Source organism: Oncorhynchus gorbuscha, linkage group LG06 (assembly GCF_021184085.1).
Source record: "Oncorhynchus gorbuscha isolate QuinsamMale2020 ecotype Even-year linkage group LG06, OgorEven_v1.0, whole genome shotgun sequence".
NCBI lineage: Eukaryota > Metazoa > Chordata > Actinopteri > Salmoniformes > Salmonidae > Oncorhynchus > Oncorhynchus gorbuscha.
Genome location: NC_060178.1, coordinates 39,427,968 through 39,454,862, shown reverse-complemented (window position 1 = coordinate 39,454,862; position 26,895 = coordinate 39,427,968). Strand labels below are relative to the sequence as shown.

The 26,895-nt window shown below is 43.7% G+C and overlaps 1 protein-coding gene across 3 annotated transcripts; it reads left to right on the top strand.

Moving 5' to 3' along the window:
• The first annotated feature begins 1,039 nt into the window (after positions 1 to 1,039).
• LOC124037929 (U1 small nuclear ribonucleoprotein 70 kDa-like) lies at positions 1,040 to 26,681 on the top strand. Of its 3 annotated transcripts, none has more exons than XM_046353203.1 (10): positions 1,040 to 1,295; positions 14,514 to 14,667; positions 14,783 to 14,845; positions 15,046 to 15,100; positions 15,185 to 15,249; positions 15,517 to 15,579; positions 15,713 to 15,794; positions 23,646 to 23,747; positions 23,924 to 24,026; positions 24,303 to 26,681. In XM_046353203.1, exons 2-10 carry the CDS (start codon positions 14,521 to 14,523, stop codon positions 25,117 to 25,119), a joined length of 1,497 nt encoding a protein of 498 aa, XP_046209159.1. In that variant the 5' UTR covers positions 1,040 to 1,295; positions 14,514 to 14,520; the 3' UTR covers positions 25,120 to 26,681. The 3 variants fall into 3 exon arrangements, with proteins under 3 accessions (XP_046209159.1, XP_046209158.1, XP_046209157.1); XM_046353202.1 differs by having other exon boundaries at positions 1,040 to 1,368; XM_046353201.1 differs by lacking the exon at positions 1,040 to 1,295 and adding an exon at positions 9,809 to 10,000.
• The last annotated feature ends 214 nt before the right edge of the window (positions 26,682 to 26,895 follow it).

Genomic DNA, 26,895 nt, shown 5'->3' with positions numbered 1-26,895 from the left:
ATATATAGGGGCGGACCCCAACCGTGACACAGGTGTATACGGGAGTAACTCTGTAAATCCTCACCTCGGATGTATCCCTCCGCCTCGGAGTGATACCAATGTATTGGAGTGATCCAATATAGTGAACAGGAGCAAGGGAACAAACGCTGGTAGGTTTCACAAAACAAAATAAACTGGCAACAGACAAACAAAGAACACAGGTATAAATACACTGCGGATAATGAGGAAGATGTATGACACCTGGAGGGGGGTGGAGACAATCACAAAGACAGGTGAAACAGATCAGGGTCTGACACATTTCCAAATATTTTTTGTTAGCTGCATGTGTGACATAACGCCACTGGTCCTATTTATGATATAATTTACAAAGATCACACCTTTTTAAACATTGTTTTGAAAAATATTGCTTTTTTAAAAATCAATTAGTATATTTGAGTTTAACCACAATATTTGTTGAATTATTTGTTCTGTCTTTTCTGGTGGATTAAACTAGAATTGCAACCAACTTTCTATGGCTTGTTTTAAAGACAGTGATGTCTTGGAGATGATTTAATGTTCAAATAACTGAAAGTGAGAGGTTGTAATTTGAATAAAGGGGAAAAGGCCATTCTTGAACATGGGGTGAGACATTCTTTCTAATCTGCTATAGAATCAGTTTGGATTTAAATATAACTTTTGTATGACTGACACCTTTAGTGAGAGGTCTAATAATTTCTGATTCATATTCATATTCATTATATAAATAGGCCCTTTAAATTTTGTCTGACTTGTTGTTCCAAATAAAATTGAATATAAAAATATGAAATAAAAAATTTAAAAAACAGGTCGCTGGGTGTAAGCAAGACCATAAGCAAATAGGTCAACTAGGAATGTTATTTGAGTTCTCTAACGAGATCATAGTACTGGTGATACTTTGCCTCGTAACTAGCCACGCCCCAGGGAGCTCAGAGAGCGTGTCAGCATGACGAAAACGCCCCTTTTTCCTTGTGGTATAAAAGATTGAGTTAAGAATTAACATACCAGACTATAAGGACCACAAACTGCAGCAAGATCTACATTAGTCACGACCCTGAAAATCAACACAAGGTTGAAGAAGACGAAGTAGCCTCTAACAGTCAATGTTACGGTTGAGGTGCTGTTCTCGGTACTGTATCTAAAAAAGTTAATTTAAGTAGGACTATCCGGTTACTCTTTTCAAATCATCGCCGACTACACTGCTTTCTTCAACACTCTGGGAATCATCGACACGGCTGATTAGCTGTCCTCCGAAGAACACTCTTCCAGAACGAGTGCAGGTGAACACAGACAATTAAGAAGAAGGACATTGTGACCTCTTGTGGACAATCAGAGCCTTACACCTGTTTCCAAGTACTTGTCTTATATTATCTCCCATTTATTGTCCATGTAAAAAACTTGTCTGATTAGGATGAATAATATCAGACATTACCTTTTGAATTCCATGCGCTATACATTTTGCTAGAATTTTTGCATCACAAAAGTGCAGTGTAAGGGGTCTCCATTTTTTTATGGACAGGGTCTTTATATTTAGAACTTGGATCATGATTCAGTAATAATGAAATCAGACCTTCTTGTTGAGTAACTAATAATCTACCATGTGTGTAGGAGTGGTGCTCCACATGCTAATAACGGTCCTCTGAGTGCATCAACAAAGGTTTGGTATACTTCCACTGGTATGCCATCCAACTCTGGAGTTTTCACTGACTTAAAGGCTTTAATTGCATCAAGAAGTTCCTCCACTGTAATTTGGGCTTCACATGCGATAATTAGTTAGTTAATTTTACATAATTAATAGAAAAAAATCCATACAATTATCGTTGGTTAGTGGAGATGGAGGAGACTGAAAATAAAATGTGCTTAAACTACTTGCTTCCTCTTTCAAAATATTGTTTGGTGAATCATGGGTGACTCCATCATTGTCACAAGTTTCAGTAAATTATTTTGGGGGGCATTTCTAAATAATTTGGTGCATTTTTCCCCATATTCCATCCAGTTTGCTCTATTTTTTATAATATAATTCACTTGATCTTTCTTGAATAAGTTCCTCAATTTCTTGTTGTTTTTCCTCTAACTTATTATGTGCCTCTATGGTACAGTTTTTATTGCTATCTATCTGTACTATTAGTCCTTCCATTTGCTTTGTTAATATGGACTCTTTTGACCTAAATTGCTTTTGTTTTAGAGATGAGTGCTGAATTGCATGGCCTCTAAAGGCACATTCATACAATAAGGGGATCTGCTCGTCAACAGGCCTATGTTATGTCCTTTATAAATTCTTATGCCCTAGTTAAAAACAAATTATCATCCAATAGGCTGATTCAATTTCCAATATCCTTGCGTACGTGGAAATTCTGTAAGAGTAATATATGTTGGTATGATGGTCTGACCACATTCTGTCCCCCCTATCAACACATTTTAAACTAGTCAAGGTGACTAGCTTGATTGAGCCTCTGCCATGTATATCTCGCTAGGCCTGGATATTTAAGCCTCCATTTAAAGTGCATTCGGAAAGTATTCAGACCCCTTGACTTTTTACACATTTTATTACGTTACAGCCTTATTCTAAAATTGATTAAATAATGTTCCTCATCAATTGACACACAACACCCCATAATGACAAAGCAAAAACAGTTTTTAGAATTTTTGCTAATGTATAATTTATTTTTATTTTTAAATACCTTACTTACATAAGTATTCAGACCCTTGCTATGAGACTTGAAATTGAGCTCAATTGCATCCTGTTTCCATTGATCATCCTTGAAATGTTTCTAAAACTTGATTTGAGTCCACCTGTGGTACATTCAATTGATTGAACATGATTTGGAAAGGCAGACACCTGTCTACAGTTGACAGTGCATGTCAGAGCAAAAACCAAGCCATGAGGTCCCAGGGCCCCCGAGACACCGGGACCCAAACTTCGAAAAGAGCACACCGTGCCACCCACAGAACAGAAGCAGATCAAAAGCATTTCCAACGCCCTCACCTCGATTTGTATTATGAACTCAGCAAAAAAAGAAATATCCTCTCGCTGTCAACTGCGTTTATTTTCAGCAAACTTAACATGTGTAAATGTTTGTATGAACATAAGATTCAACAACTGAGACATAAACTGAGCAAGTTCCACAGACATGTGACTAACATAAATGGAATAATGTGTCCCTGAACAAAGGGGGGTCAAAATTAAAAGTAACAGTCAGTATCTGGTGTGGCCACCAACTGCATTAAGTACTGCAATGCATCTCCTCCTCATGGACTGCACCAGATTTGCTAGTTCTTGCTGTGAGATGTTACCCCACTCTTTCACCAAGGCACCTGCAAGTTCCCGGACATTTCTGGGCGGAATGGTCCTAGCCCTCACCCTCCAATCCAACAGGTCCCAGACGTGCTCTTCGCCGGACCTCAAATGGGATTTGAGGTCCGGTCTCTTCGCTGGCCATGGCAGAACACTGACATTCCTGTCTTGCAGGAAATCACGCACAGAACGAGCAGTATGGCTGGTGGCATTGTCATGCTGGAGGGTCATGTCAGGATGAGCCTGCAGGAAGGGTAACACATGAGGGAGGAGGATGTCTTCCCTGTAAAGCACAGAGTTGAGATTGCCTACAATGACAATAAGCTCAGTCCGATGATGCTGTGACACACTGCCCCAGACCATGATGGACCCTCCACCTCCAAATCGATCCCGCTCCAGAGTACAGGCCTCGGTGTAACGCACATTCCTTTGACGATGAACGCGAATCCGGCTATCACCCATGTAGAGACAAAACCACGACTCGTCAGTGAAGAGCATTTTTTGCCAGTCCTGTCTTGTCCAGTGACGGTGGGTTTGGCCCAAACGCGACTTGTTGCCGGTGATGTCTGGTGATGACCTGCCTTACAATAGGCCTACAAGCCCTCAGTCCAGCCTCTCTCAGCCTATTGCGGACAGTCTGTAAGCTGTTAGTGTCTTAACGAACATTCCACGGGAGAATGTTCATTAAATGTTTGTGGTTCATTGAACAAACATTGGAAACAGTGTTTTGGGATTTTTATGAATGATCTTTGAAAGACAGGGTCCTGAAAAAGGGACGTTTCGTTTTTTGCTGAGTTTATATAGTTATCAATACATACACTTCCATTCAAATGTTTGGGGTCCCTTAGAAATGTCCTTATTTTTTAAAGAAAAACACTTTTTTGCCCATTACAATAACAAATTGATTAGAAATACTGTGTTAGACATGGTTAACGTTGTAAATGACTATTGTAGCTGGAAATGGCAGATTTTTTTAATGGAATATCTACATAGGTGTACAGAGACCCATGGTCAGCAACCATCACTCCTGTGTTCCAATGGAACGTTGTGTTAGCTAATCCAAGATTATCATTTTAAAAGACTAGTTGATCATGAGAACCTTTTTGCAATTATGTTAGTACAGCTGAAAACTGTTGTTCTGATTAAAGGAGCAATACAACTGGCCTTCTTTAGACTAGTTGAGTATCTGGAGCATCAGCATTTGTGGGTTCGATTACAGGCTCAAAATGGACAGAAACAAATAACTTTCTATTGAAACTCGTCTATTTCTTGTGAGAAATTGCAGAGAAATTGAAGATCTCGTACAACGCTGTGTACTACTCCCTTTATAGAACAGCGGAAACTGGCTGTAACAAGAATTGAAAGAGTGGGAGGACCCGGTGCACAACTGCACAAGAGGACAAGTACATTAGAGTGCCTAGTTTGAGAAACAGACTCCTCACATGTCCTCAACTGGCAGCTTCATTAAATAGTACCCGCAAAGCACCAGTCTCAGTGTCAAAAGAGGCGACTCCGGGATGCTGGCCATCTAGGCAGAGTTCCCCTGTACAGTGTCTGTTCTTTTGCCCACCTAAATCTTTTCTTTTTATTGGCCTGTCTGAGATATGGCTTTTTCTTTGAAACTCTGCCTAGGTACAAGGTTGTCAAGGCTGGTGTTTTGTGGGTACTATTTAATGAAGCTGCCAGTTGAGGACATGTGAGGAGTCTGTTTCCTGCCAGTTGACTTTTGAACTGTAGTGTATATATAATTATTTTTTTGCTTAATTTCCACAATTCACAAATAATATGCGTAATAATGTAGGCAGTGTCACGGCCGTTGTCGGAATGAGACCAAGGTGCAGCGTGGTGAGCGTATATTTTATTTTATTTGTTGAAATGTCGCCAACAAAACAATAAATAATAAAAACGACGTGAAGCTTACAAAGAGGCTATAGTGCCCCAAACAAAGACAACTTCCCACAATGACAGAAGGGAAAAAGGCTGCCTAAATATGATTGCCAATCACAGACAACGATAGACAGCTGTCCCTGTTTGAGAACTTTACCCGGCCAAAACATAGAAAATAAAACAGAATGCCCACCCAAATCACACCCTGACCAAACCAAATAGACAAAAAAAGGCTCAATAAGGTCAGGCCGTGACAGTAGCACCCCCCCCAAGGTGCAGACTCCGGCCGCAAAACCTGAACCTAGAGGGTCCGGATGGGCATCTATCCGCGGTGGCGGCTCTGGTGCGGGACGTAGACCCCGCTCCACCTCTGGCTCACCCCACTTTGGTGGCAACTCTGGTGCGGGGACCCTCATTGCGGGCCCCAGACTGGAGGCCGTCGCCAGGGGACTCCGGACTGGAGGCCGTTGTTGGAGCCTTCGTGCTATGACTCTTAACTGGAGTCTTCTTGCCATGGATCATCACTGGAGGCTTCGTGCCATGGATCATCACTGGAGGCTTCGTGCCATGGATCATCACTGGAGTGAGGAGACGTATGAGCAGCCTGGTGCGTGGAGCTGCCACAGGGCTCACCAGGCTGGGGAGACATACTGGAGGCTTGGTTCTTGGCGGAGGCACCGGATACACTGGGCTGTGGAGGCGCACTGGAGGTTTCGAGCGTAGAGCCTGCACAACCCGTCTTGGCTGGATGGTTATCTTCGCCCTGCAAATGCGGGGCGCTGGCACAGGACGCACTGGGCTGTGTAGACGCACCGGAGACACAGTGTGCAGAGCCGTCACAGGATATCCTGGGCCGAAGAGACGCACTGGAGACCAGGCGCGCTGAGCCGGCACCATCCGTCCTGGCTGGATGCTCACCATAGCCCAGCAGATGCGGGGAGCTGGGATGTAGCGCACCGGGCTGTGATCGCGCACTGCAGACACCGTGCGTTTCACCGCATAACATGGTGCCTGACCAGTACCACGCTTCTCCCCACGGTAAACACGGGGAGTTGGCTCAGGTCTATAACCTGACTCCGCCAATCTCCCTGTGTGCCCCCCCAAAATATTTTGAGGGGCTGCCTCTCGTACCTGCTACATTGCAGTAACTCCTGGTATCGTTGTCGTTCCTCCCTTGCTACTTCCGCCTGTTTCCATGGCAGGGTCTTGTCCCCTGCCATAACCTGCTCCCATGTCCAAGATGTCCTCCACTCGCTCTTCTTCCGGGCCCAGGATCCATGCTCCTCCTGGCCACGCTGCTTGGTCCCTTGGTGGTGGGAGGTTCTGTCACGGCCATCGTCAGAATGAGACCAAGGTGCAGCGTGATGAGCATACATCACCAACAAAACAAGAAATACCAAAAACGACCGTGAATCTTACAAAGGCTATAGTGCCCCTAACAAAGACAACCTCCCACAATGGCAGAAGGGAAAAATCTGCCTAAGTATGATTCCCAATCAGAGACAACAATAGACAGCTGTCCCTGATTGAGAACCATACCCGGCCAAAACATAAAAATACAAAAACATAGAAAACAGAACATAGAATGCCCACCAAAATCACACCCTGACCAAACCAAATAGAGACATAAAAAGGCTCTCTAGGGTCAGGGCGTGACAGGCAGTTCATGCAAAGGTTTGTTACCTATAAGCACTATTGCCATTACAAAGATTACATTTTTGGCAAGCAATTATTATTTTAGGAAACAATTATTGTGATTCATCCTATATTGTCCCTAACATCACAACCCCATAGCAACAGATGTGGGATACATACACACACACACGTACTTGCACACACTCGACCCCTCTCCCCCACAAACAACCACAAGCTCAGATGTTCAACAGTTGTTCCATCTCTGAGAACGACAGGGTGTTGTCCAGGATCACGCCAAGGTTCTTAGCGCTCTGGGAGGAGGACACAATGGAGTTGTCAACCGTGATGGCGAGATCATGGAACGGGCAGTCCTTCCCCGGGAGGAAGAGCAGCTCCGTCTTGCCGAGGTTCAGCTTGAGGTGGTGATCCGTCATCCACACTGATATGTCTGCCAGACATGCAGAGATGCGATTCGCCACCTGGTCATCAGAAGGGGGAAAGGAGAAGATTAATTGTGTGTCGTCTGCATAGCAGTGATAGGAGAGACCATGTGAGGTTATGACAGAGCCAAGTGACTTGGTGTATAGCGAGAATAGGAGAGGGCCTAGAACAGAGCCCTGGGGGACACCAGTGGTGAGAGCGCGTGGTGAGGAGACAGATTCTCGCCACGCCACCTGGTAGGAGCGACCTGTCAGGTAGGACGCAATCCAAGCGTGGGCCGTGCCGGAGATGCCCAACTCGGAGAGGGTGGAGAGGAGGATCTGATGGTTCACAGTATCGAAGGCAGCCGATAGGTCTAGAAGAATGAGAGCAGAGGAGAGAGAGTTAGCTTTAGCAGTGCGGAGCGCCTCCGTGATACAGAGAAGAGCAGTCTCAGTTGAATGACTAGTCTTGAAACCTGACTGATTTGGATCAAGATGGTCATTCTGAGAGAGATAGCGGGAGAGCTGGCCAAGGACGGCACGTTCAAGAGATTTGGAGAGAAAAGAAAGAAGGGATACTGGTCTGTAGTTGTTGACATCGGAGGGATCGAGTGTAGGTTTTTTCAGAAGGGGTGCAACTCTCGCTCTCTTGAAGACGGAAGGGACGTAGCCAGCGGTCAGGGATGAGTTGATGAGCGAGGTGAGGTAAGGGAGAAGGTCTCCGGAAATGGTCTGGAGAAGAGAGGAGGGGATAGGGTCAAGCGGGCAGGTTGTTGGGCGGCCGGCCGTCACAAGACGCAAGATTTCATCTGGAGAGAGAGGGGAGAAAGAGGTCAGAGCACAGGGTAGTGCAGTGTGAGCAGAACCAGCGGTGTCGTTTGACTTAGCAAACGAGGATCGGATGTCGTCGACCTTCTTTTCAAAATGGTTGACGAAGTCATCTGCAGAGAGGGAGGAGGGGGGTTCAGGAGGGAGGAGAAGGTGGCAAAGAGCTTCCTAGGGTTAGAGGCAGATGCTTGGAATTTAGAGTGGTAGAAAGTGGCTTTAGCAGCAGAGACAGAGGAGGAAAATGTAGAGAGGAGGGAGTGAAAGGATGCCAGGTCCGCAGGGAGGCGAGTTTTCCTCCATTTCCGCTCGGCTGCCCGGAGCCATGTCCCCATGGGTTACTGCAGCTAGTGTTGCCAGCACTGCCACTACCTGGGTGGGGGCACCCCACCCAAATCCCCACCGGCTAGGTACAAGGTTGTCAAGGTTCTCATTAACAGCTTTGAGAAATTCCTTGTATATTATGCTCACCCATCAGGGGACTTTGGCTTTGTAGTCCCAACACTGCCAGGCAGGCTCAGAATCTTGACGGGGCAGTGCTGCTTTAGTTGGTCTCTGACCGCATTTATCTTCCTGTTGGCTGCGTATAGGCTACTTATGGTAGACCCATAAAACAGATAAAACTTCTCCTTAGTGTACAGGTCACTCAGGTGGGTGTCTAGTTTTATAGGGTTGGGAACTGTTCCATCATGATAGGACAATAAATAACTAAAATATATTTATAATTGATTTTAAAATGTATATCCCATATCTGCACAAAATTGAAAGCTCTCTCTCACAACCCCTGCTCAGATACACATGGGATCTGGTATTCGCATCCATTCTTTTTTCAAACCTTAACTCCACAGTTTTCCAAACACAAAAACACACACCCCACCTTCCATCACAATACACATGTACATACCCACATATTGTGCTTTCTAAGTCCTCTGTTTGCTGTGTTTTTATCCCTACCATGTTGATTCTGAGTAACTTTGTTGTTCCAGTTCCTTATATTTGAAGATGTATTATTTCGATAATGATCCTTTCTTCTAATACTATCTATTTATACAATTTTATAAATTGAAAGTTGAATACGAATCATTTTACAACATTCCCTGTCTTGATTGTTATAGTGTACTATTTTATTGTTTTCATATATATATATTTATTTTTTAAATATATATTTTTTAAATCCTCACCATGGATATTACTGAGTGTTCCATTATTCGACTCCTATATGGCAACTTTGTAATATTTAGAGTAGCCATGGTGTAGTTTTGGTGTCTCGGAAACATTTGGGTATCAATATACAGTTTATCGACTATGAGAGCTATACATTTTCCCTTTAGTCTATTCTGCTTGAAGAGTGGGTACAGAACTTTTCGCCGTTCTGCAATATTCATACCATGAATATGCATATCCATCTCGAGACCATTCCGATTTTTCACAAAGTTGCCGGGATGTTACGTGTCCTATTTATATCAGTACACTCGTAACAACGTAAACAGTATGAAACATATATTCAATCAAATAAACCTCACGTAGCAAATAAGCCATATTTCAACACTTTCATTGACCTCCATACAAAAAGTATTTGCTTGATCGGCGAAACAACGAAAAATCGCCATCTGCTGGAGGGAGACAGATTTTCCGCGGATGTTTCCCCATCCTCTCTGTGGAAACCAGGTCTCACGTAAATTAGCCCGAAGCTTCGTGAAACATTAGAGGAACTGTCGCGACAGTGTTGTCGCTTTACGTCATCCCGCCATTTTAAGTTGAGGACAAATATTTTTTCCTGGCAAGAAGCTAATCAAGCTGAAGCTCAAGTATATTCAACTGTAGGGAACATCTTGTGTGGAACAATTAGAGTGCACGCTCTTATTCCACGTTGCCTGATTCGGGCTCTCTGAGTTTTAAAGGGGTTGAATGAAGAGTTAAGGTGAGTGGGCCAGAAATGTGTAGTGTCCCTGAGTGGAGGCACGAGGCCTACGCTGGACAGTGGTTAGCGTTTTGGTAGATAACGTTACATATTCCAGTTTAGTTAACCGAACTAGACCTATTAAAATGTATCACATTTGCACCATATTTTATTTTAGGTATCTGGTCTTTCTGTAATTAACTAGCTTAAAGCTTTGGTGGATTGGCTAAGGTCCATTGTTTGACTGCGTTGTTAGCCTCAGTTAGCCCACTGAGGTGTCTCGTCGGAAGCCAGACTAATCTAATCATTGTATTGGTCACACACACACTCGCAATAACATTTGCTAACCATGTGTAACGAAATGCTTGTTCTAAAGGCGTCCTTATCCGGAACAGTTGGTGTATATATTACGGAATGTTGTGACATTTTTGTTCGTTTTAGTCTTGAAGGTGCAATTCGAAGGACTCTCCCCGCCTCCCTGCGCTATGTACACGCAGAGATTAATGGGATGCTTGAGAGAGGAGGGGGGGGCATCCCGTTATTTATTTTTTTTGGCTGTTCGTGCGAACAGTTGTTTGTCACAATACAAGCCGAAGTTCGGTGCCAAAGTCAACGCCCCTTCGTTGGTCATTGGTCAACACTAGGGATTCTAAAATTAACTGTTTGTGCAATAGCGGGTTCTCATTGTGTGGTTTTCCAGCAGAAGTAGACTGTCTGCTTTCACAGGTCAGTGTGGATTGTACATTTGTCACCGAGAAAATATAATAAAAAGCGAATGGAACTTCAATTGCACCACTGTTTAGCCTTACCTTACACCTAAAAACTATCCCACAAAACTGACCAACCCATCCCACTACTTTGACCCTAAATTATCCTACACTAGGCCTGGGAGAATGGAACCCCTTCTCTCAACGTCCTGCAGATCTTCTGTGTTAAAATCTTACACCCAAATATTTATCTGCTGCTGCAACTACCATGTATCTTTTGCTCCATCAGAGATTTCTGCTCCATCAGTATTAGAGGTTGACCAATTAATCGGAATGGCTGATTTAATTAGGGCCTATTACAACAATCGGTAATCTGCATTTTTGGACACCGATCATGGCCGATTACATTGCGGAGACTGCGTGGCAGGCTGACTACCTGTTATGCGAGTGCAGCAAGGAGCCAAGGTAAGATGCTAGCTAGGCATTAAATGTATCTTATAAAAAAACAACCAATCTTAACATAATCACTAGTTAACTATACATGGTTGATATTACTAGTTTATCTAGCTTGTCCTGTCTGGCATATAAATTAACAGGCACTGCATTGATTATCATTGCATCAGTCTACTTCTCCAAATGGGTGATTTAACAAGGGCATTTGCGAAAAAAGCACTCGTTGCACCAATGTGTACCTAAACATCAATGCCTTTCTTAAAATCAATACACAAAACATTTTAAACCTGCATATTTAGTTCATATTTACTTGCTAACATTAATTTATTTTAACTAGGGAAATTGTCACTTCTCTTATGTTCTGTGCAACTAGTCAGAGTATATGTGGCACTTTACTGCGTTTGCCAGCAGCTCTTCTCAATGCTTCAAACATTTGTGCTGTTTATGACTTCTGTTTATGACTTCAAGACTATCAACTCCCGAGATTCGACTGGCCATACTGAAGTGTCTATAAGAACATCCAATAGTCAAAGGTATATGAAATACAAATGGTATAGAGAGAAATAGTCCTATAATAACTACAACCTAAAACTTCTTACCTGGGAATATTGGACTCATGTTAAAAGGAACCACCAGCTTTCTCATGTTCTGAGCAAGGAACTTAAACGTTAGCTTTTTTACATGGCACATAATTGCACTTTTACTTTCTTCTCCAACACTTTGCTTTTGCATTATTTAAACCAAATTGAATGTGTCTCATTATTTATTTGAGACTAAATTGATTTTATTGATGTATTATATTTAGTTCAAATAAGTGTTCATTCAGTATTGTTGTAATTGTCATTATTGTGTGTGTATGTACTGTGGGGCAAAAAAGTATTTAGTCAGCCACCAATTGTGCAAGTTCTCCCACTTAAAAATATGAGGCCTGTAGTTTTCATCATAGGTACACTTCAACTATGACGGATGAAATGAGAAATCCAGAAAATTACATTGTATGATAACAACATTTAAAAAATGAATTTATTTGCAAATTATGGTGGAAAATAAGTATTTGGTCACCTACAAACAAGCAAGATTTCTGGCTCTCACAGACCTGTAACACTGATAATTTCCCTCGATCTGGGGCTCCACGCAAGATCTCACCCCGTGGGGTCAAAATTATCACAAGAACGGTGAGCAAAAACTCAGAACCGCACGGGGGGACCTAGTGAATGACCTTCAGAGAGCTGGGACCAAAATAACAAAGCCTACCATCAGTAACACTACGCCACCAGGGACTCAAATCCTGCAGTGTCAGGCGTGTCCCCCTGCTTAAGCCAGTACATGTCCAGGCCCGTCTGAAGTTTGCTAGAGAGCTTTTGGATGATCCAGAAGAAGATTGGGAGAATGGCATATGGTCAGATAGCTTTTTGGTAAATTCAACTCGTTGTGTTTGGAGGAAAAAGAATGCTGAGTTGCATCCAAGGAACACCATACCTACTGTGGAGCATGGGGGTGGAAACATCATGCTTTGGGACTGTTTTTCTGCAAAGGGACCAGGACAACTGATCCGTGTAAAGGAAAGAATGAATGGGGCCATGCATCGTGAGATTTTTGAGTGAACCTTCCATCAGCAAGGGCATTGGAGATGAAACGGGTCTTTCAGCATGACAATGATCCTAAACACACCGCCCGGGCAACAAAGGAGTGGCTTCGTAAGAAGCATTTCAATGTCCTGGAGTGGCCTAGCCAGTCTCCAGATCTCAACCCCATAGAAAATCTTTGGAGGGAGTTGAAAGTCCGCGTTGCCCAGCAACAGCCCCAAAACATCACTGCTCTAGAGATCTACATAGAGGAATGGGCCAAAATACCGTTTGACCTCTGTCATTGCCAAGAAAGGGTATATAACAAAGTATTGAGATAAACCTTTGCTATTGACCAAATACTACTTTTCCACCATAATTTGCAAATTAATTAATTTAAAAATCCTACAATGATTTTCTGCATTTTTCTTTCTTTTTTTCCCCCCTCATTTTTTTGTTCATAGTTGAAGTGTACCTACTTGCACAATTGGTGGCTGACTAAATACTTTTTTGCCCCACTTATGTATGTGTGTGTATATATAAATAAAATTGGCAGATTAATCAGTATCGGCTTTTTTGGTCTTCCAATAATAGGTATCGGCATTGAAAAATCATAATCAGTCGACCTCTAATCAGTGTAGTTGATGACCATGGCTCTAAATGCAAGAAATCCTACTCACTCGGGCTCCCAGTCGACTCTCACCCTCGGGCTATTCTCTGCTCTATTCACTGCCTCAACTTACGCTGCTTTTTGCACCACTTGAACTCTGGCAATCTCAACTTGTCTCTCGGGCACTTTTGATCCCCAAGTGCATGGGCACCCCCACAGTGCTTTCTCTATCCTAACTGTACACTCCCTCTGACTATGCCCTCCTGTACATTTCTCATATTGTGCGATCTCCATTTTATACACTGCTGCAACATGTCCAAATTGTAACTAACTTCAGTGGGCAAATGCACCCTTTCGATGGCCACTGGCATGCTGGAGAAGTGTGCCCTTCATGGATTAATCCCTGTTTCAACTGTAATGGGCAGATTGCAGACAGCATGTGTGGGTCAGCAGTTCGTCAACGTTGTGAATAGGGTGCCCCATGATAGCGGTGGGTTTATGGTACGAGCTGGCATTCGCTACAGACCACTAACACAATTGCATTTTATCGATGGCAATTTGAATGCACAGAGATACAGTGATCTGATGAGAGTCCCATTGTCGAAACATGAAGTGATGGATGAATGGCACGACATAATGCACAGCCCCATGTCGCAAGGATCTGTACACAATTCCAGGAAGCTGAACATGTCGCAGTTTTTCCATGCCCTGCATACTCACCAGACATGTCACCCATTGATCATGTTCGGGATGCTCTGGATCGACGTGTACGACAGCGTGTTCCAGTTCCCGCCAATATCCAGCAACTTCGCACAGCCATTGAGGAGTGGGACAATATTCCACAGGCCACAATCAACTGCACTGCATGAGGCAAATGGTCATGCCAGATACTGACTGGTTTTCTGATCCACGGCCTTTTTTGCGTGGTATCGCTAACATCTACATCTGTATTTCCTTAATATGAACTGTAACTCAGTAAGATCTTAAGTTGTTGCGTTTTTATTTTTGTGGTGTATCAGCCTAAACTTTAGGCTGATACAGTGATACATGTATTACATAAGGATGCAGTAGATGATATAGAGTACAGTATATACGTATACATATGAGCTAAATAATGTAGGGTATGTAAACATTATATTAGGTAGCATTATTAGTTACTATGTAGTTTGTAAACTAAACATGTATTTTTCTTGCTGCAGGTGAAAGATGACCCAGTTTTTACCCCCCAATCTGCTGGCCCTATTTGCGCCGCGGGACCCCATACCATTTCTGACCCAGTTGGAGAAGCTTCCACATGAGAAACACCACAACCAGCCATACTGTGGCATCGCTCCCTTCATCAGGCACTTTGAGGTAAGGCAAACCTACCAAGTTCTTGTGCAATTACTCTTCATGAATGAGATGGATAGTTGGCTATTTGATTGAATGCCTTTGGCCCTCTAGCTTAACTTTTGGACTGTTTTGATAGGATCCCAGAGATGCCCCTCCCCCTACTAGGGCAGAAACTCGTGATGAGAGGTTGGAGAGAAAGGTGAGACAATTGGAAGAGGGGTTACTTTGTTTTAGACATTTTCTTTCACTTTTAATCTCTAAAACCTCAATGCGTATCTGAATGAGATTGGATAACGAATCTTCAGTAGGTTGTACTAGTACATGGCTTTAATGTACATGTACAGTACCCATTTGGGGTTTGCGTCTGAGGGGCCTAGCTAACCTGTTTCTGTTTTACAGAGGAGGGAGAAGATCGAGAGGAGGCAGACTGTTGTGGAGACAGAACTGAAACTCTGTAAGTTGACATGATGAGCTTGTGACATTCATAGGATTTACTGAAAGTTGAAGTCATGTTGTAATATTGGCTTCTGCCTTCTAGGGGATCCACACAATGACCCCAATGCTCAGGGGGATGCCTTCAAGACCCTGTTTGTGGCTCGTGTTGTAAGTGTGCATTATACAGGCTCTTCCATGGCATCTTTACCTTCCATCCTGTTTTGGCCATTGATACTTAAACCGGTTAATGATTAATAACTACTGAAGCACACATACACAACAATATAATGAAAGAAAATGCAGATGCTTTGTTATCGAATGGTATGAAAGACAGAAGTGTGTTCTAAGGACAATTCTAAGACCAGGCTGCCAGTGAAGTTTACACCTTTTGTATTTGGCACCTGTGATCGATGTTAACTGTTATCATTGCTGCAGAATTATGACACAACGGAATCCAAGCTTCGCCGTGAGTTTGAGGTCTATGGACCCATCAAAAGGGTAAGTTTTGTCTCCCAAACCACCCATTGGTTTTACAATACAACTTATTGGCCATTTGTTAGTGGCAGTTGGTCCTCTTGCCCCCCCCCCCAGCTTGTTCAGCTAGCTTTATTATAGTCACTCTCTCTTTCAGATCTACATAGTCTACAACAAGCGGTCAGGGAAGCCCAGAGGCTACGCCTTCATAGAGTACGAGCACGAGAGAGACATGCACTGTGAGTACCACGTGAGACCAACCCCCTTATAACCCACCTCATCTCAAATGGGAGTCTGAATGCTGGGAGGGTACGTAGGTGGGATAGTATTTGTTGAAGGACTTGTGTAAGTGAGAAATGACGAAGGCACCAGATTGTGGCAGCTTACAAATGGTTGTAATTTCACTATAGCTTTAGAAGTTGTAGCAGTTGGTGTTGCTGATTATTAGTTAACATCAGCACCTTATACTCTTGCCCAGTGTACGAGGAAGCCTCTTGACTGAATAGCACCTTTTTTATGGTGCAAACTGACTAGGCTCCGTTTTTTTTAAAATGTTTTTTTTTCTTTCTGTGCTGCACTAGCAGCTTATGCTGTCCCTGGTGTGATTTCCCTTTGACGGGCCAGGATGGGTGTTGGTTTTACATTTATCCATAGGTCTAAGCCCACTCTTAATATCTGCCAAATATAATTTTAAAAAAATGTTCACACTGCTGAGGCACACTGAGCTGTTCTGCGCTGGTCTGATTATGCTGCAAGGACATGTTGAATGGAAAGTATCCAGGATATGGTTTGGAACAATGGTATGAAAAGAGTCAGACAAGAACTAACTGGCAAGTAGGCTTGGGCGGTATCCAGATTGTCATGCTTTCATACCGACCTTGTTATACTGGGATATTCGGTAATACTGGCACTGAACCCAAGCGGTGCTGTTTTCAAAACCCACTGATACGCTAATCTGAAGGTTAGCATTACTAACAAGTACATGTAAAATTCCAGAGAATGCTAAACGCATTGTGAACATTTTGTACAGTTTCTGACCTAAACTATACAAGTAACTCAAATGCTACACAGTTTGCTGCATGCACAAAACTAATATTTGCCAACAAGGCTCTTGATCCAGGAGGGGATTCTCTGCTGTTACCAAGCGAATGCTTGATTTTTGGAAGAAGCTAACCACTTAGCTAGATGGCTAACTAGCTACTAAATTAGCCAACCAAACATAGAGGAGAACTTTTAGACTTACTGTATATAGATCACCTGGCTCATGCGGCACAACAGTGAATGACTCCCAAGGCTCCGGTCTCTCGTAGTTGTGTGCTTGTAAACAAACACCACATGACAGGGGACTACAGTAAGCTTCATTTTAATGTAATGGGTGAAATTAAGAACTCAATGTTTATCTCCTAAAGTATTGTACAAGTTGACTGCAGGTATTTACTTAAGTAGCTACAAATGTTAAAATTTATCAAATTTCAAAGAAATTGTTTCAACAGTATGGAAAAACCATCCTTGTCTTTTTCCAAATACCCCGGTATACGGTATAACGCCCAAGCCTACTGGAAAGGGGGTTACAAATATGGATCCACAGTCCATACAAGTTGAAGGTATAACTCTGAACACAAGGGTCACCATCCATCCTTATTATTTTCAGAACTTTGAGTTTAGAATGGCTATGTTATTAATTAGGGGAAACAAGGTGCTGAGTGAGGTTTGTGTGACGTCTGTCTTGTGTTTGTGGAGCATGATGACCTCTTGACTAACTCAAGAAAAGGTTTCTGTACTGCACTTGGCTGAGTGAGTGCAGTTAGTCCAGCCATGGCACTTCTATGTGGCGGTGCCATTCGGTGGGAAGATTTGGCCTATGTCTTGTATGTATAAACAACTTCTAAGCCTTGTTCTTCTGGTCACCTTGAATGCCTTTGCTTGCATTAGGTTAGGCCTGTAATGGTTAGTGTTAAGTCCTCTGTGGAACGGGTGGGTTCCCTGGTTGGACCACCAACGGTAAGCTACAGGCCACCAACAGGCTAGTACCCCCCCTCCCAACTTGTCTGGTTAACTTGGGTACCCTCCTCTCTGTGCTTTTGTGTGACACTAGGCCATTTCTATCAGCTCATATCAGTGGTCCTCCACCCTGGTCCTGGCGAGCTACCATGCCTGTTGGTATTGTCATTTATCATATTTTAATTATCGTATTTAAATTCAGGCAGGCGGGTGTTCCCGGTCTAAATCTGGCCTCTTAAGATTTCTACTTACTGGCTACCTTCCAGGCCGGCTAAATTGCAGTCACTTACTTGCCAGATATCACATCACCTGAGTAGGTGTTTTACATATCAGCTAATCATATAAAATAAGAATCTGATGCCTGACTGCTAGTCGGTGATGAGGCAAGTATCCACACAGAGCGACTGCAATGTAGCTGGCCTGAAACGCAGCCACTGCTTAATTGCTGGAGCACTTCGGTTCATGCACCCATGGTGCAATGAACAGGCAGGGAGTAGTGTTCCCCGGGACCAGGGTCGCCCACCCTTGGTATGATGGGACTCAGGTGAGGGTTGACTTGAAGGGATGTCTATGCTGGCTCTGCAGTGTATTAATTGTTTGTTGTTCTCATTGCCACTGCAGCCGCCTATCTGTGATGGCTATTGGCCAGAGCTGGCTTGCAGATGATGATGATGATGATGGTTATGATACATCTACACCCTACTACCACAGCTCAGTATATGGTTGGTATGATGGGTTTGTATGATGGGTAAGCTTTCTTTCCACCCTCCATCCTATTTAGGGAAGAGGAGCTACGTTCAATGGGCAAAGCACATTTTTGTTTGAAGCTGCTTATGTTGCTTGAACAATATTGACATTGATAAGATGGCGCTAGTGCTTTGACCATTGAATGCACCCCCCAGGCCATTAGTCAGTTAATGGGTGCCCTATGAGTTTTCCTTTTGTGTTAAAGCCACCTCAGATGTATCCATTTTAGCACTTGTGTTTTTTTTATTTTTACAAATAGACCGAAGTGCTTTTACTATTTGAGTATTTTAGTTGTCTGAAACGGGCATTTTATCAAGTTGTCTCTTGCATAATCATTAAGTAAAGGGCAATATTTTGCATAACATTGCATCAAAAAGACCACATGTCCTAAACAAAATCCCCTAGCCGTGTAAGTTAAGGTCCTTTCTTGTGTGCGTTGAGCTGGCTTTAATGGAATAGGGTTACGAAGGGACTCTAAACACTTACAGCAAGGCACATACTTATGCGCACATGTAGCTTTGCCCCTACTATATAACTAGGCAAGAGCAGATGCCAACAAGGGCATAGCGGTAGCTCATTCAGACATGGCAGTCATCTCACCCCCAGATCTCTTTGGCACAGCTGATAGCAAGGATCCAGTGTATACAGCTAATAGAACCAGTCTAGTGAGGAAACATGTCACCACTGTTACTAGCCTACATTTATTCTAGCCTACACCAAACACATCCAATTTTCTCTAGATACATACCTTTCTGTTTCCTTTTTTTTTGTTGTTGATATGCACTGTATGTGTGCTTGTATAGTAAGATTATATTTAGGCCATGTTTTCGAGTCGTTTTTGGGGTCGAGGTAAGGCAACCCCCCTTTGAGTAAAGTCCTGTCTGATTGGTTGAGAAGGTTATGGTTTGTGGTAAGACAAACCTGGATTGGTTAGGTTAGTGAGGGGTTGTGGTAAGGCCCCCTGGTAGTATAAACGTGTGAGATGTCATTAAAGTACAGTGATAATTTGCCATGATCTAGAGAGGGTTCTGGTAAGGCCCTCAGATTGGCTATGAAAGTGAGTGGTTCTGGTAAGGCCCTCTGATTGGATATAAAGAGGAAAGAGTCCTCTGTGCCATTTCCCATTGGATCGTCTACCACAGCAGAGCAGACCAGTGTAGAGGCCAGGATGGGTCATCATGGATCTCGCCGAATTCTTCGGTCATAATAGACTGATCCCAAGACTGTCTGGGCCAAGGGAGTATATATTTGTGTGTGTTCTGAGTTTGATTCAGAAGCTGCAGCTTCTATGTGGTGGTAAATCTGGCAGGAGCCTGCCATGTTGACTTGCAACTGGAAGCCCTATGCTCTGGGAGGTTCTGAGTCCGACACTGCGCTCGTGTCCAGGCGGTGGTAAGATAGTTGGTGAAAAACAAACACAGCAGCCCATAAAACTCCCACTAAGGTATGTGAACATGGTCACATTTAACATTTCCTTGTATTGAGATGACCCCTCCCCTATATCTCCCCTCTAGACCAGTATTACAAGGTCAGAGGTTGTATGTAAGGCAACCTAATTTACTGTCGTCTCAATATACTCTGAAGCACAACATATATTGGGTAAGAAGATTGCAGCATTGCCATACAAGGTTGTGTACTCTGGCAATCAAGAGTACATATTCAGGAACTCAAACCAATGTCACAGAATTTGTTAATTTGGCATGGTGGGATCTTTGTGTCTATAAAATTGAATTATGTGCGAAATAGATGCCTTTTGTGCAAAATGTTGATTGTAATTATAATCTTATCAAATGACTATATAATGTGTGTGTGTGTGTGTGTGTGTGTGGTTCTCCCATTACGACTTGGGGAAACCATGCAGTTTAATAGGCTACAGATAAAATGTGTGGTGAAAAGTGCACGGTGATAAGCTTGATTTTCCTTTCCAATAAATATCGAGGGTCTTATGCTTGTGACATGATGATCGATGTTTGACTGCCGTGACAAAATATTCTGTCATCCATTATCTCGTGTAGTCTAGTCTATCCGTACTGTATATGCAATCTGTTTGCTAGAGCACACATGCCAATACCAGTGTAGGCACATTTGCTATTAAACGCAGGTTTGTGACCACTCAATTTACATTTTTATACAACAGCACTTAAGTGTGAAATTAAGTTGTGTGCACTGTCGTCACGCACCTTTTTTAAAATCCGCAACAAGTCCGTTTGGTGGGAAAAATTGCATTTACTTTGGATTTGAGAATATTTGCCAATCAAATCTGTCGCCAATTGGATGGAAACATAGCTACTGGTAGAAAATCCCCAATTCCACCTGCACTTTGGTAAGTGAGGTGGGTGTCTGATTTGACGCACGGTGACGCCTATTCACTGTTCCTTCTGGGTAAGAGGTTGATGTGAAAATGCGGAAATACATAAATATGGTGCGACATGAATTACTGTCATCTGATTTTAATTTCAAGTGAGCAAGCATTTTTCACAGCAGGCTCTCAAATGCACTCCACAACGAAGTACTGTCAACTGCTTGGACTACTTTGTTTACATTTTATTCATTTAGCAGACACATTTATCCAGAGCGACTTACAGGAGCCATTAGGGTTTGCTCAAGGGCACATTGACAGATTTGTCACCTAGTCTACTCGGATTTGAACCACCAACCTTTCGGTTACTAGCCCAACGCTCTTAACCGTTGGCTAACCACTAGGGACACGCAGTATTCAGTAATAACGCAATATCGGTAATGGTCTATTTATCTGCTTACCTTAGCTTTTAAATTAATGCATTTTTACAGAATCCCATGAGATTAAAGTTATGAAAGGTTGGGTATTTTCTAAATCACTGGAGCTATTTAAATTAATATAGTTTCATGTAAAAATCTTTGCAATGCTACATGAGCCATTCATGTTGCACACTAATTTAAGGGTATACATATAAACTCAGCAAAAAAAAGAAACGTCCCTTTTTCTGGACCCTGTCTTTCAAAAGATAATTAGTAAAAATCCAAATAACTTCACAGATCTTGATTGTAAAGGGTTTAAACACTGTTTCCCATTCTTGTTCAATGAACCATAAACAATTAATCAACATGCACCTGTGGAACGGTCATTAAGACTAACAGCTTAGATGGTAGGCAATTAAGGTCAGTTATGAGGACTTAGGACACTAAGGCCTTTCTACTGCCTCGGGAAAACACCAAAAGAAAGATGCCGGGGGTCCCTGCTCATCTGCGTAAACGTGCCTTAGGCATGCTGCAAGGAGTCATGCGGACTACAGATTTGGCCAGGGCAAAAAATTGCAATGTCCGTACTGTGAGACACCCAAGACAGCACTACAGGGAGACAGGATGGACAGCTGATCGTCCTCGCAGTGGCAGACCACGTGTAACACCTGCACAGGACCGGTACATCCGGATGGCAACAACTGCCCGAGTTACACCAGGAACGCACAATCCCTCCATCAGTGCTCAGACTGTCAGCAATTTGCTGAGAGAGGCTGGACTGAGGGCTTGTAGGCCTGTTGTCTAGTGAGGACCTGCCTTACTACATCACCGGCAACAACGTCGCCTATGGGCACAAACCCACCGTCGCTGGACCAGACGGGACTGGCAAAAAGTGCTCTTCACTGACGAGTCGTGGTTTTGTCTCACCAGGGGTGATGGTTGGATTCGCTTTTACCGTCGAAGGAATGAGCGTTACACTGAGGCCTGTACTCTGGAGCGGGATCGAGGTGGAGGGTCCGTCATGGTATTGGGCGGTGTGTCACAGCATCATTGCCTGCAATGACAACAAGCACAGTCCAATCTCAACGCTGTGCTTAACAGAGAAGATATCCTCCTCCCTCATGTGGTACCCTTCCTGCAGGCTCATCCTGACATTACCCTGCAGCATGACAATGCCACCAGCCATACTGCATGTTCTGTGCGTGATTTCCTGCAAGACAGGAATGTCTGTTCTGCCGTGGCCAGCGAAGAGCCCGGATCTCAATCCCATCGAGCACGAATGGGGCCTGTTGGATTGAAGGGTGAGGGCTAGGACCATTACCCACAGAAATGTTTGGGAACTTGCAGGTGCCTTGTTGGAAGAGTAGGGTAATATCTCACAGCAAGAACTGGCAAATCTGTTGCAGTCCATGAGGAGGAGATGCACTGCAATACATAATGCACCAGATACCAACTGTTACTTTTGGTTTTGACCCCCGCCCCCTTGTTCAGGGACACATTATACCATTTTTGTTAGTCACATGTATGTCAAACTTTGCTGTGAGGATTTCTTTTTGCTGAGTTTATAATTGATTTTCAGAATTTTTGCTTGCTTCCTTAGATGTAATATTTTAGCTTAGTTGTGTGCCAAGTCAAGACCGTTGATTGGTCTAAACTCTTCAAACTCACTCTGGACCTTGGAAGCCTGTTCCCCTTTATCAGAGACTGATTTAGACCTGGGACACCAGGTGTGCAATTATAAGTAAGATTTCAATTATTGGTCTCTAGTGCTCCATAGAAACCACACCTGAACAATCATTATATGCCTAACTTCAATGTTTTGTTTGAATATTATATGGCAAACTTGATATAATAAAATATAAGGTTTGAGATTTTAATAATAAATGATTTCAATGGAAGTTATCAACTTCTCCCCAATTTCGTGGTATCCAATTGGTAATAGTTATTCTTGTCTCATCGCTGCAACTCTCGTACGGAGAGGCGAAGATCAAGAGCCATTTGTCCTCTGAAACGCAACCCAACTGCACTGCTTCTTGACACAACACACATCCAATGTGTTGGAGGAAACGCAGTGCACCTGGCGACCTGGTCAGCGTGCACTGCGCCCGGCCAGCCACAGGAGTTGCTAGTGCGGCCAAGCCCTCCCTAACCCGGATGACGCTGGGCCAATTGTGCGTCGCCCCATGGACCTCCCGGACGCTGCCGGCTGCGACAGAGCCTGGGCTCGACCCAGGGTGTCTGGTGGCACAGCTAGCGCTGCAATGCATCGCCCCCGGTTTTGTCAACCTTATCTGCTATACCGGCTCACTTGTGATTTTAGGCTAGAATGAATTTCTTTATTCTATCCCTCTTTAGCATTTCAAAATAAAGATTTACTGAAGTAAAGTGCTTGCACAACAAAATACTTAAACTGTGCATCTTCAAAAAGAGAGATGTGCAGGTAAATGCAGCATTTAGTGGTGGAAAAAGGTCTACTACTACTACATGGTCTGCCCAGAGAGCAGCCCCACACTACCTCACCTGCTCCTGGTCAGTATATTCATGCACTCTTTGTTAACCTTACCTTTAAAACCGCAGATCTCCAACTTACCCTTCTCTACCTTATTCTCACCCCCCTCCCCCAGCTGCCTACAAGCATGCAGACGGGAAGAAGATCGACGGAAGGAGAGTGCTGGTGGATGTGGAGAGAGGCCGCACGGTGAAGGGATGGCATCCCCGCAGGCTAGGTGAGGAACTGTACATGATCTCTGTGACGGTGCATAATCATCCATACTACAGTCATGCCATTTAAAATTGGTCATTTTATGAATCCTTTTGAAGTATTTTGTCAGTTTTTAAATGCTTTCATTTCCTGTCTATGATTTCGGTATTACAATGAGCCCTGTTTTCTGTCCCCAACCAGGCGGTGGTCTTGGTGGGACAAGAAGAGGTGGGGCTGACGTCAACATCAAGCACTCTGGAAGAGACGACACCTCACGTTATGATGACCACCCCCCAATTGGAGGGTGAGTACCTACACTGGGCCCTTGAGGTGGTTTGCTAAGGGAGGGTTGTCACCCTATTTTTAAAATAGGCCCTACCCATTAGACCTGAACGAATTGGATAATCTGAAGGCGAGATTTATTACCATCTTCCCTAGTTACATCAATTTATTTTAGATCTGTGTAGAGTGTATGGACCAGCGGTAGATTCGGGATTGGACATTTTGTTGTTTGACTGACTTGATATTTCTGTATAGAGGTTTGACAGTTGACTTATTTTTGCCCTTCTCTTCACCTCAGGGAACGTGAGCGCGAACGTGGACCTGAGCCCAGAGGGGAACGCAGAGAGCGCAGCCGTGAGCGCGAACGGGGGGTGGAGAAAGAGCGCGGTGGCGAGAGACGGAGGTCCCGGTCCCGGGAAAGACGCAGGCGCAGCTCCCGCTCCAGGGAGAGGGGTGACAGGGGTCTGGTCCAGGCTGGGCCCGCAGAGGAGAGCGTAGGGGGTGGCAGGAGGAGAGACCGAGAGAGGGAGCGGGGGGGAGGAGGGCCAGGGGGAGACAGTCATAGCAGGGAGAGGAGCAGAGACAAAGGTGAAAGGAAGAGGAGGAGCCGTAGTCGAGAGCGCAAGCGAGACCGGGAGAGGGGCAAGGGTGTCGAAGGTGATGAGGGCTTGGTGCTAGGAGATGGTATGATAGGGGAGGGAGGAGAGAGGATCCCTGAAGAGCCTAGTGTGGGTGAGGAAGTGGGAGAGGAGCGTGGCGGGAGGGAGCGGGACAGAGACAGGGAGCGGGACCGTGACCGGAGGCGCAGCCACAGGGACAAGGACCGTGAGAGGGACCGTGAGAGGCACAGGGGCGACAGGGAGAAAGACAGGGAGCATAAGAGAGACAGGGAGCGGGGTGGCGGGGAGCGCAGGGAGGACCGGCATGGCTCTCTCCTGCTACCATCGGCCGAGCAGAACGACGTGGGTAACGGGGAGGAGGGCGACGCGCCGCCCCAGCCAGAGGAGAACAGCCAGGATGGGTTGATGATGGACCAAGAGTCGGTGCAATCGGGGGAGGGTTACGTTTCCAATGAGAATGGCTACAAGGTGGAGACCCAGGCAGAAGAGTATTAAAGAGGGGCTTTGCCATCTTTACTAATTTCCTTCAAAAAAATAAATGTATCCAACACAAACCCACATACCCCTTCCCTGTTAGTGTGAAGGATATTGTAATGAGCTACTGCCCTGTTAGAAACCACAACGGCGCAGTGTAGGCATAAGAAACAAACTGTCTGTTTTATGGGTTAAGTAGGTTTTGTTTGCTCTGTATTTGAACCCCAAGGATGAGGTTCACACCACAATTATTTCAAACCCGTCCCTCGGTACCAAACTGAGAACGGTGCTCACTGTCCCTTAAAATTCACGCTCTACCCCAACCGGAACTTTAATCTCACATTCTGCTCTGTTAAGTACTTAATTGTCTGATTTACAATCCCTTCACGAGCGAGGCAGAGATGGTGTAGTTAGGGTGAAATATTTGTTTCTCTTTTTCTAATCTCAGTTGGTGTATTTTTCTTTATTTTTTTATTGGGGTTACATTTTGGTTTTATTTAACATTTCCCCCCATATGGTTTGTATGAGTCCATGATCACACAAAAGCAGTACCCTAACCTATTGTTAGATTCTTTTTTTTCCTTCATAATTTTGGAGCCTTCATGTTAATTTTACTTTAAGTACAATCCTGAGAACATCTTACGCAACTGTCTGGACACACTTCTACCCTCAAGAAAATGTACAGCAACAGCTAGGTTTCCATTCAATTGGCGACAGATTTTCATGCACATATTCTTGAATCTGCTTAAAAACATTATGTGCATGTTTCCATCCTATTGACTTGTTGCAAATAAAAGGCTGTGTGATGTAGTGCAAATTAAAAGCTTTTTGTGGTTAAGTTCCCATGTATCAAATGAAAAACTAGTTAAATGGGTTTCATCACATTTAATCAACTCCACTGATTGCGTTATAGTGAGTGTGCTCACTTTGGTATTGGCATGTGTGCTCTAAAATAGCACGATCTGTGTGCTGTTGGCTAGAGCGCACATATTGCCTACGTGACATATGGACAGTAGTTTTTGTTTTTTTAACAACCAAGCATAGATTATCATGTCACCAGACGAAGACCCTAGATATTTATTGGTTAGTAGCGTCACGCTAATTACCTTGCACTTTCACCACCCTGTGAAGTTCACTTATTTCATCTGTAGTTTAATGAACAGCATGCTTTCCCGACTAGTTGTGGGAGGACCACATGACTCTTAAGTTTACTTCAATATGATGGTTAATTGTGTCAATATATGCGCATAAAAGCATTTCCACTGCTTTTCTAATTTTACTTACAATATATTCCACTTTGTCTAGTGTATTTTTTTTTTCGTTTTGACATTTGGATAATTTACCCCAAAAAATGTCTACGGCCTGTCCATTACTTTTTAGTATCTGATGTCCTTTACTCACATAAAGGTTGGCTGGAATCCTGGTTATTGAAAATGTTTGTGGGAGTAAGGAAATGTGTTGCAAAGTGCATGTCGAAGAGTTGGCAAATATTGCTCATTTTTATTCTGTAAAGCAAGACTGGGGAACCCTCAATGGAATTGTTCTGATTCTCCTGAAATAAAGTTTTGTTTTTAAACATTTCAGTCAGTGTCATCCTGTTCAGTAATCTAAATTACCAGGTTCATCATTGGTTGGCATCCAACCTTATGGTGCATTTACTGCCACCTACTGTACTGGAGTGTGGGCCAGCAACTGGGAGGAACTAAACCAATCGTACCTTATGTGGCCAATTTCACGCCATTGAATTGAAATGCATCGTAAACATGAAAAAGTTGCTAATGTAAACATTATTTTGAG

Bases quoted from the DNA above. Each gene is read 5' to 3' on its own strand.
- LOC124037929 (XM_046353203.1), top strand. From the start codon at position 14,521: ATGACCCAGTTTTTACCCCCCAATCTGCTGGCCCTATTTGCGCCGCGG. The intron at 14,668-14,782 runs GTAAGGCAAACC...CTGTTTTGATAG, and splicing joins CCTTCATCAGGCACTTTGAG to GATCCCAGAGATGCCCCTCC. The intron at 24,027-24,302 runs GTGAGTACCTAC...TCTTCACCTCAG, and splicing joins GACCACCCCCCAATTGGAGG to GGAACGTGAGCGCGAACGTG.